General features: G+C 45.9%; 1 protein-coding gene across 1 annotated transcript in view; it reads left to right on the top strand.

The window, feature by feature from the left end:
• Positions 1–7,406: 7,406 nt before the first annotated feature.
• LOC133359542 (tripartite motif-containing protein 14-like) overlaps positions 7,407–11,624 on the top strand; it is a 28,935-nt gene continuing 24,717 nt past the window's right edge. Inside the window, exons 1-2 of the mRNA XM_061577982.1 lie at positions 7,407–8,093; positions 9,283–9,378. Coding sequence (XP_061433966.1) covers positions 7,464–8,093; positions 9,283–9,378 — 726 coding nt within the window. The 5' untranslated portion in view covers positions 7,407–7,463. The remainder of the gene's footprint in view (positions 8,094–9,282; positions 9,379–11,624) is intronic.

Genomic DNA, 11,624 nt, shown 5'->3' with positions numbered 1-11,624 from the left:
GAGATTAAACCGGGCACAGTTTGTAAATCTACAGCTTACGCCTTCACAGGTAAGTGCTGTCTGTAGCCTTGGGCCACATTCTATGGCGCGTCTCGTGGTATTAATAGCTGCAATCCCAGTCAATTTGCTTGTTCCTCGTAATCATGAGCTATGATGATGAATGGATCCTGAGTGATGGATGATGATTAAGAGCACGATGATAATGACGACGACGCTTGGTAATGATGACCACCACCCACTCACCTGCACCCAACACTCTCCTACCCGACACCTGCCACTCCCTAACCTACTACCACCCCCAAACGTCTACAGAGACCCTCCCTCCCACCTGCCCACACTCAAACCTGCTCGGCCATACACCTGCCCATCCTGCCACCCTCCCACCTGCCCACCTCATGCATATTCAAGTGCCTATTCCCGGCTGATCTCCCTCCCACCTGATCACCTGCAAACCCGCTCACTCACCCACCCGCACAAAGGCAAAGATCCCCCGTATAACCTGAAAAAACTGTTGGACAAGTGCTGTTAGCGAGCATCTATGAAGGCAGGCACGACACACGAATGGGTGGGTGGCCAGCACCAAGCCCTGTCGCCTTTGTCTCCCGAGTGGTGATATTTATACTCTACACCAAGGTACTAATTTAAGGCTGAGTCGAGCTAAGGGAGGGCCATCACCGGTTCAGGCAATGGTCATTGGTGTTGGTGGCCATGAGTGGGAATTGAACTTGAATCAGCAGGTTCATAGCACAGCGCACTAACCACTACAACACCAATCTCCACCCACACACACACACCTGCTCAACCACCTACACGATCACCCTCCTACCCTCCCACCTGGTCCCCCACTCATTTACACGTGAAGTTGGGAGATAATGTGTCAAATAATTAACAATATTAAGTTTAATCTTTTTAAAGACAATTTTAAACTATCATGCTCAAATAAATCACCAACAACTAAATGGCAATCTTGATTTGAAATAAATGGCAATGATAGAGACGACATACTTAAAAAAAAAAACTTTAATGCGAATTTTTTACAAGGTACGGTTTTGATGCAGAAACCCACAAAGCCTCACCATAGCCGACGAATTCAGTCCAAGGGACAAACCATCACCGTTTGCCTGGCCACTGGGTTTTGTAAAAATCGCGAACCGTAAACCCCAACACCGCGGTGTGAATGCAACGCTCCTCTCTACGCAGGTGAGAGTCGATTCGTGTCTTTGTTCGTCGCCGCCGTGTGCGCTCCAGGGACAGCGTTTCTCAGCCACAGCGAGCGACTATCGGTGAGAATCGACGAGTCGTGACGAGCGCAGCTCCCACTGAGAGCGTAGCGAGTGGACCTGGCTCCCGTCTGGAAGTGGTCAAAGACTACCGTGTAACGTGTCTCACGTTGCGTCTCGACAGCTGCGTGCAATACGAAGCTCGTGTCTGTGACCTTCACCACCTGAGCACATCTCCACGGAGTGTCTCGTAAGGTTTGTAACCTCGTGCTAAGTAATGTTGGATTCCTTGTTCATCTCCGATGTTGTGAGCCCCCAGGATGATGGTTAAAATATTTTACCTGGAACGTCGCTCGATTGAACGTCTCATTCGCAAGGGTGTCCAAGGTGTCAAGTGACACATGCGTAAAAACTTCAATAAAACGATTTACTATGGACTATATTTTGTTATATTTTACCAGGTAAGGCACACTGAGCAATGTAGCTCTTTCTCAAAAACGATCTGGCCATCACAAATGATAGCTAAACGAAGTGGCTTATCATGTGGAAATGTATAGCAGTAGCTTAATACTCTAAACGCGTGATGTTGATTGTAAATGTGGAGGGAAAAAACGACCACGGTGAGAAGGAGAGAAACGCAAACTTCTAATATGCAGCAGGCGTCGGGGTCGGGATCGAATCCACGACCTCCTGGAGACCCGGCGAGGGAGTTAACATCTAATCACTCCACATTAAAACGTTAAAATCTACATCTTACACGGTTTACGTTAATATACCACGTAAAACACATTGATACAGAGCCAAGAACAAAAGCAAGGCATCTCACCCACGAGCATCAGAGAGCAGTCAAACGCACGAATGCGTGGTGCGCATTGCCGGTTCATGTGGGACGTTCTCTCGCTGTCACAAAATAACTCAAAGCGTTCATCAAATAGCACTGCGTGCCCCTTTAAGGTAACATATTAAACGACGTTTCAGGCAACGGACCTATTAATAAGACATAATTGAGAGTTAAAGCAGGACTGCGATTCTGAATGAGTGCGTGCGTGTTTGGGTTTTTACTCTGATGATCGTTGCTTGAGTGAATGTAAGGGTTTGGAATTGGTTCCCACGCGCGCGTTTCTCTGTGTGGACGCTGCAGAGTTTAGCGGATCAACAGCGAATTAATAAATAAATAACAACGCGGGCTTCTGTAGCGCTGTAGCATGGTGAGCCGTTCTCAAATCACCGAAATGTTTTGGCGACGCTGCGTTTGGCAGTGGCGCACAAATAACAACAACAAAACAATCTCAACACTTTTGTAGAGTCGCTCTACAATTTCTCCGGGCTCGCGACGTGCTGTGAAGAGGGCCCATTGCTCGAAACGTCGCCTGTTGTATACACTATTACCTTCTAAGGCCACACAGTGTCATGAGTAGACGTGAGTTTGATTAATTGTTAAAAATACGTGTGAATTTGCGCGTGTATATATTTGTGTGCATTTCAGTTTATCCGTTTGTATTTGAGTGTAACTCACTCCACTGAGCAGCTATGTGTGTGTTTATATTTACGAATGAGTTGTAAATGCGTCTGTCTGAATGAGAGAGTGACACACCACTGAGTAGCTATCCCAGTGTGTTTATTTTTTCATGAATGAGTTGTAAATGCGAGAGTGTAACACACAGCACAGAGTAGCTATGCGAGTGTGTTTATGTTTACTACCCAGACACAAGCAATGAGGTTGTCTATAACATGACACATCACATAGTGTGCTGTATAGTGTGATGTGTAATGCTGTTACATACTCTCACCATGTACTCTAGCTGAGTTACATACAGTGCATAGTGTGCTGTATAGTGTGATGTGTAATGCTGTTACATACTCTCACCATGTACTATAGCTGAGTTATAGACAGTGAATAGTGTGTTGTATAGTGTGATGTGTGATGTTGTTACATGCCCTCACCATGTACTATAGCTGAGTTATAGACAGTGCATAGTGTGCTGTATAGTGTGATGTGTAATGTTGTTACATACCCTCACCATGTACTATAGCTGAGTTATAAACAGTGCATAGTGTGCTGTATAGTGTGATGTGTAATGCTGTTACATACCCTCACCATGTACTATAGCTGAGTTATAGACAGTGCATAGTGTGCTGTATAGTGTGATGTGTAATGTTGTTACATACCCATACCTGTCAACCCATACGGGTTTACCCGTATTGTTGTACAGGGAAATTGAGTAAAAACATTGTGTTTGTCTATTTGTTTGTGTTTCTCCCTTGTGATGGGACTTTGTAGGATGAACGCTGAGATTTATAAGGGACACGGGGTGACCAATCACGCCTGGATTGGTCCGTAATAAAGTAGGGCACTGATAAAGGGTTGACGGCTCTGCATACCCACACCATGTGCTAGATATGAGCTGTAAACAGTCAACGGCGAGGTCATTGTGAGAAAATGATGAGAAGTAAATTCCTCGGTTCTTTCGGTAAAGTCACTTAGATATTTTTTACCGATGGATGCCTGCAGTCACGAAAGCTTCAAATCAAGAATGGTGTCGTCAAAGTAAAAAGTCACATCGGTGATACAATCGCGCGTGGTGAATTGAAAGAGACGTTGATGTGGCGTCAACCATTAATGTTGTACAACAACAACAGCAGTAGCTGCTGTGCGTCAACGAGCTGCACCACCCGCACGCCGTTCGCCACAACGCGCTACAGACGCAGTCCACGGCGACACGGAGCCAAGGCGAAGTCGTCGCTGCACTCCGACAACAAAGAAAGCGGTGGATAAAGCAAAGCACTTTCTGGCAATCACCCGAATGTCAACAAGACGCAGGGAACTACTAACTTTTATATTTATATAGATACTGTAGCAGTCTATAATGCAGGTTGATTGGGTTAGATGGTTAACCCCCAATAAAACTGTATAATGGATATTGGTCGCGAAAGCTTTACGTGTTAAACTACTGTAGATGTGTTATGGTGATGTGTCATGTTTGTGTACTGTTTGTTGTTGTTACGTTCTTACCCCGTGCGCCTACTGGACATATGTTACAAAGAGCTTTACAGGTCATCGGATTCCTCCTGCAGTATAAATATTCCGATTCTGATGTACGTCAGTCCAAAAATGACAAATTAACATCTGTGACAATAAAAAAATCGCGTTACCGGTATCTGCTTTGATCCACATTGCTCACCGTAGCTGTTGGGCTGTTTGGAATGTACCACTCACTCAGCGGGGGGGGGGGGGGGGGGGGGGGGGGGGGGTTAGCAACAATTTCCCATTAACTTTAACCTTAAAACATAAAACAAAGTCACAGCATTATAAATTCACTATAACTGTTATAGTACAACTATTAACAAATTCCAATTTGAATCGACGGAATATGGTAAAGTTGTATTCGTAACATTATCCATTTCCAATTACATAATAATTAAATTAATATAATAAAATAATACAAATATAATAATTTAATTACTATTATTACTTGCCGGTCACGCCAGTTGGTTCAGGGCACGGGGTCGGCAACATGCAGCTCCGTAGCGGCGTGCGGCTCTGAGGAACGGCTGCTTCGTGAGACGTTCTTATTTATCAAGGACCACCACCAGCACCGTCTCTCGTACGCACACCACGTTTTTTATTTATCAAGGACCACCACCTTGTCTCGTACCTACACCACGTTGCATTGTGGCTCTTGAAATAATGAGTTGTTTGGTTTCTATTTTACTTACCGAATTGTAAAATATAAGAAAAAATGTCTCTCGTTGTTTTGGTTGGTGACCCTCTGGTTAAGGGAATCGTCTTTTTGAACCTTGAATACGAACTGACAGCTGTGTGGTTTGCTGGGCAAAACGCACAGCCTCACCCTAGCGGGAATGTTTTTATTATTATTACACGCTTTTATTGAACTTACTGTTGTTGTTGTCGTATCCTCAAATCTTGTAACTCAATTTTAACCCACTTCCCAATGTGGTATCGACTGCAAACTTGGTATACTTACGTCATACTGATGACAATACTATACTCTATATAGTATAGTATTGAAAAAATAATTTTTACACAATCTTTTATATATGTTATGTTTCGGCTTGGGTCTAATTGTCCACGCTCAACTGACGTTGGCTGTAAATCACCACGGTCCCTTACGTTATGGCAAGCTTTGCGGCCACTTCCTGGAGTCGTGGAGTTCTGCCCTTACGAGAAGGGTACATTTCATTAAAGCGTGTTTAAAAAAAAAAAGTATTTTTAAATATTACTTATTTTGTTTACGTGACAAACCTTACTCATTGGTTGTGTCGGGTGGTGGCGAGTTTTACGACACTTTCATATTTACGCGATCTAACCCAAAAATACGTTTATGGATAATATTGGTTGCGATAGCCTACTTGTGATTTTAAATCTTTATTAAGAATTTACATGGTGAGGTTTACAGTGAAAAACACAGCCTCACCCAAGTCGGTGTAACCAGTCTATAGGACAAACCATCAATGTTTTCATGGTTACCGTGGGGTTTTTGTTCAATATATCAATTGCGACTCTTTAACCTTGACACTGTGTGTGTGAATGACGCCACGTCTACACAAGTGAGTTCGGGCTGCCGCGTGCAACATTCCAGGGCGCGTCTCGTGGTGTTTATAATTTTGCTGCAGTTGAAGTCAGCTCGTTTCCTTGTTCGTTGTCGCTGCTCTGTGATTTTTGTTTTACATCTCGCTGCGGTGGCTACGAGATGTTAACTACCTCGCCTGGTATACAGGAGGTCGTCGGTTCGATCCCGACCCTGACGCCTGTACATGTACTTGGAGTTTGCTTGTCTTTCCCCGTAGTCGCGTATATTTGTCTCTTGGTTCTCCAATTTTTCCTTCCACACTTAGAAACATGTGTTTAGAGTGTTTGTCTGCAATAAATGTCCACGTAATAAGCCACGTCTGTGAGCTATCATTTGTGGCCAGGTCGCTTCTGAAAAGAGCTATATACCTCAGTGGGCCTTACCTGGTAAAATAAAAATAGTTTTTTTATTTATAGAATCGACCAAACTCAGCGAGTCCAGGATGTAAAATATTAACATTAACAATAGGGGAAGAATATATATTGTTTAGGTTATTAATATTTAAATCCTCGATATTTTTACGCATAATAGGAAAATGGACGGTGAAAGTCATATAATGAGCTTAAATGAACCACGATGTTTGTTTAGCCAGGGGCTGTTCGCTGTGGTAATGTGTGAGGCCACCCACCCAAGTAACCACTAACTCAACCGCACGCCCTCCCAGCCACCCTTCCTCCAGGCCTCTCTCACCGCCTGCTCGCCCACCCTCACGCTATCCTCCTGCCCATCTGTCTCCCCTCTCACCAAATAACCCCCCCCCACTCACTCAACCACCACCCACTCACTCGCACCTTCGATTAGCTCGAGTGGCTACGTACGCTGCGAAATAAGTTCAACATACGTACTCACCCACTCACCCACACACTAAATCACTCACTCAACTACAGACTCACCCACACACCTTCGATTAGCACGGTTGACTACGTACGGTGAAAAAGAAGTTCAACATACATACAACCACCGTCCACTCAGGATAAAACGGTGTCATAGGAATAAAACAAAAAATTGACAGATCAACAGAGGATGCATAAAGCCAGTAGTTAAATATTAGTTGATAAAGGTGAGGACGATTACAAACTGTGAAGCTTAAACAAACAGGCCTTGCAAGAAAAAAAATAGATAAAGACACAGATGGGAAAAAAACAAGTTAACCTTTACATCTGAATGTTTGCACAAGGTGCGGTTCCATAGTGCAATGCACACAGCCTGACCCTTGCCCGTCAATCAGCCTGTGGGACAAACCATTATCGCTGTGTCCCGGGTGGCTGCTGCTGCGTTTTGTTTGTACAAATATTATATCAATTGAGACCAGTTGAAGCTATGAATGTTTGCATGTTGAACTTCTTCCACACCAACCGTGCTAATCAGAAGTGCAGGGGAAGGACAAAAAACTAAACACAAAAGTCAGTTTTAGCTATTACACAGTGCGTGACTGTAACGCCACGTCTACACAGGTGAGCGCGGCCGCCGTGTGGAACATTCCAGGGCGTGTCTCGAGGTATTTATAACTTAACTGCAGGTGAAGTCAAGTTCATTTCCTTGTTCGTCTCCGCTGTGTGAGCTGCGCACACAGTATCTCCTGAACAGAACACACCTCGTCAATGGTAATCAAAATCTCACTTTATTATAAACATAAAGTATTTTTGTTGAAATGTATTCTCTGAGCCACAGTGAGCAACGACGTTATGTGCATCCTCGGGTCATGGCGAGCACAGCTCCCGCTGAGAACGTGGACCGTGAGTTGATCTGCTCCATCTGCCTGGACACGTTTGATTGCCCCTGCACGCTCAGCTGCGGCCACTCGTTCTGCCTCCAGTGCCTGGAGGACACCTGGATGGACACATACTCCTACTGCTGCCCGCAGTGCCGCAAGACTTTCCGTCGACGACCCCAGCTGACCAGGAACGTGACGATCGCCAACCTCGTAGAGCAGCTGCGAGTGACTGAGACCATGGTTGCTGCTGCTGCTGCTGCTGGTGGTGTTGTTTTCTGTGACCACTGTCCAGGAGGCAAGATGCCTGCAGTGAAGACCTGCCTCAGGTGTGAGACATCCTTCTGCAGAGTGCACCTCGCGCCTCACCTGGAGAGGGTGAAGTTGAATGACCACGTCCTGGTTTCACCAGATGTGAACCCTGAAGAACGTAAGTGTAAGAGGCACAAACAAGAGCTCATGTTCTACTGCAAGCAAGATGTGAGCCTCGTGTGCACAGTCTGCGCCTTCACTGGAGAACATAAAGGGCATGATGTCGACACGCTGGAGCGTGAGCATCAGACACGGAAGGTGAGGCCCGCATACCGACAGTGAGAACCACTGAGGTGCAGAAAAAAACATGCATTGAGATCATTTGTCACCTATAGATTTCCACATAATAAACCACTTTGATGAGTTATCATTTGTGGCAAAGTCGCTTCTAAAAAATAAATTAATACCTCGGTGGGCTTTGCCTAGTAGGATGGGGATGGCTTAGTTATTTGTTTGTTATTGGGTGATTTGTTTACCTTTATTCTACTTTGTATTACTGTAGTGCCATCGTTTTATATCACTGTGTGAAGCCGGCCTGGGAGAGGCACGGCGCGAGATGTCTTGACATCGCAGACACCACTGAAGGTGGATGCAGTACCGGCCCTAGCGGGGCTCGGTGAGCACTGACTGACAGCAATGGATGGCACCACGCTCTGCGTGCAGTGCCAGCCCCTACAGGATAGGGTGCGAGGGTGCCGGCCATGGAGGACACGTGACCGGAGGTGTCTACCCGGGGACCCCCAAAGGGGGGCTGGGGAGATCACGTGTCCAGGTGGAGATCCTCCTCGAGGATTCGAGGTCGTGGCTAGGGGCGGAGCGAACCCCGCCACGGAGGATATAAGCTGGGCCCCCAGTGGGACCGGCTGCTATTGTTATCCTGAAGAAACCTACGTTCTACATCCTACGTCGAGAAGAGTCTCCAACACGTGGACCTGGACCCAAGCTGTGGTCCGGTCCATTGTAGCTAGTTATTGTATGATTAGTGTAGCTAGCCTGGTGGTCACCACCATATATGTATAGTGTTAACCAGTGTTGGTGTTAAATAAATGTGTTGCCTCCAAAGAGTACGTCTGAATCTCTGTTTGAGCATACTACACTAATATAATGTTTTTGTATAGTTTGTTGTAACGTTCTTACCCACCCCAACTGGACATTTGTGAAAAAGAGCATTATTGCACATAAGATTCCTCCAGTATAAATACATATACTCGTTCTGATACCTCTACATTAGCTGATAAAAAAACGGTCACCTGGGAATCATAGAAACATCTCATACAACAAACATCACCGTGGGTTGATTCTCTATCCACAGGTCCCTTGCCTATTAGACATTTTCAATCAGTCCAGGCTGAATTCCTCACCACGCTTCTGGTGGGCAATTCAGAGCTGTCACTGTGGAGGGCTCCGGATGGATTGGAGTCTCCTCTGGTGACTTTGTCTCTTGCAGAGTGGAGTCGATGAGGAGATGCGAGTGGTGGAGGAGGAGAGGAAAAAGGCGGAGGCATCCTTGGGACAGATGAAGGCCACTCGCAAGGACGTGCAGGTACCACACGTGGCCTCTGTGGCCCTTTGACCTCCACCCTGAGTGGAGTCTGTGCATTTCTCCTTGAGGATAACTCCATGTCTTCAAGGGAACTTTGTTGGGCTTGAGTCAGTGTGTAATAACTGTGCAGGATATTGCATTATTATAGTTATGGGTGATTGAAATGTAATTTTCTTTTAATGCAACGTTTTATGTATAAATTTTTTTATCTCTCATGAGACTTCAAGGCACTTATCAGGATAACTCGAATGACTTGCAATGGGTTAGATAAAATAAAGCAGTATGGAGCAACGATTGTATTGTATTGAATTATGAACTAGACATTAAACGAGTGAAGATGATGATAAAATACAATAGGAAATCGGCTGTTGAATGCTGGAATTAACACAAGAGATGGGGCTTAAAGAGAGTGCAAGGAATGCCAGAAAACAATTTTGCTCTCATGACACGCACCTACCTCTAAAGCAGACACAACGTAGAGCCAATGATTATATAAAAAAAATGTTTAAATTGAATATGCACGAATCATGATGTATTAGTGATGTAGTAAATTTTAATGGTTCAGATAATTACGTAATTTAATCTACTTTTGATATGTCTTCAACGATATTGCTATGAGCTTGTTTGCATTGTTGCATGCATGAGTTTGTTAATTCTTTCGTTTCTCAATCCACTTGTCCTGGGGAGGGTCGCAACGGCAAAATGCTGAGTAGGGCGGACAAGACCTCCCTTTCCCTGGTGACAGACTCTAGCACTTCCTGGGAAATTTCTAGGCGTTCCCAGGCCAGCCGAGTGATATAGACCCACCAGCGTGTCCTGGGTCGACCCTGGAGTCTTCGCCCAGTGGAACGTTCCCAGGAGAGTTCAAGGAGCAGTCAACCAAGGGGCATCCTTACCAGGTGCCCAAACCACCTCAACTGGCTCCTCTCGATTCGGAGGAGCAGCAGTCCCACTCTGAGGCTTTCTCAGATTACCGAGCTGCTCACGCACGAAGAGAGAGCCCGGCAACCCTGCGGAGAAACTTCATTTTGGTTCCTTGTACCCGCGATCTCATCCTTTCGGTCATCACCCAAAGCTCATGACAATAGGTGAAGGTTGGGAACGTAGATTGACCTGTAAAGCAAGAGCTTTGTTTGAGAACTCACCTCCCACTTCACTACCATGGAACAATATAGTGCCTGCAACACTGCGGTCGCTGCACTGATCCACCGGCCGATCTCCTGCTCCCACTTACCATCACTTGGGAAAGAAACCCCGAGGTACTTAAACTTCTTCACAATGGGCAGCTTTCCCTCCCTCATCAAAAGAAAACAATCCAACATCTCCCGGGAGTGAACCATGACCTCATATTTGGAGGTGCTGATCCTCACCCCAGCTGCTTCACACGCAGCATCAAACCATTCAATTGCATGCTGGAGATCACAGACTGATGAGGCAAAGAGGACAACATCATCTGCAAAAAGCAGCAATGCCACCTCCATGCCCCCATACTGGATATCTCCATACCTCGGCTGTGCCTTGATATCCTGTCCATGAAGATCACAAAAAGGAGTATAGACAAGATGCACCCTTGGCAGAGTCCAACACCCACAGCGAACGACCTTAATTTAACTCCAAGAATACGGATACAGCTCTCACTCCGGGAATAGAGGGACCGGATACTACACAAAAGCAGCACCGCCCACAAGATATTACAGGGAACACGGTCATATGCTTTCTCCAAGTCTACAAAGCAAAGGTAGACTGGAGAAGTATACTCCCATGACCCCTCAAATATCTGTGAAAAGGAGCTGGTCCATTTGTAATAAGTGGCTCCGACATGGTAAGTAACTTCTGTATTCTTTTTTCAAATTTTGGTACAGCCACCTCTTCCTTTCGTTCTCGCGGATGCCAACCCGCTCTTGTGGCTGCGCTGCCCCACACCACGTGGCGCTCAACCCGCTGGCGGCGCGCTGGGGAGCAGCTGAGCGGCTGAGCAGCTGGAGGTCCAGCCGCCACATGGCAGGTGAAGATGGCGGGGAAGCAGCGACAGGGAGCTCCTCTTCAATCTTCAACCACTAACCCGTAACGTTGCTGTACCCCCTGCTTATATTCTCTGTAAACCTGCTGTGAGGACATTTAAACAGTGGACTAGTGAGGCTATAGAGGAATTGCGGGCGTGCTTGGACTGTACTGACTGGGATATGTTCACGACTGCTACCAATAGTCTGAATGAACTCACAGAGGCTGTGACGTCGTACATCAGC

This window comes from Lethenteron reissneri, chromosome 65 (genome assembly GCF_015708825.2).
Source record: "Lethenteron reissneri isolate LAM-NWPU_2019-01 chromosome 65, ASM1570882v1, whole genome shotgun sequence".
NCBI classification, from domain to species: domain Eukaryota; kingdom Metazoa; phylum Chordata; class Hyperoartia; order Petromyzontiformes; family Petromyzontidae; genus Lethenteron; species Lethenteron reissneri.
Note: the sequence above shows the minus strand (reverse complement) of the source record. Positions and strands in the feature narration are given on the sequence as shown.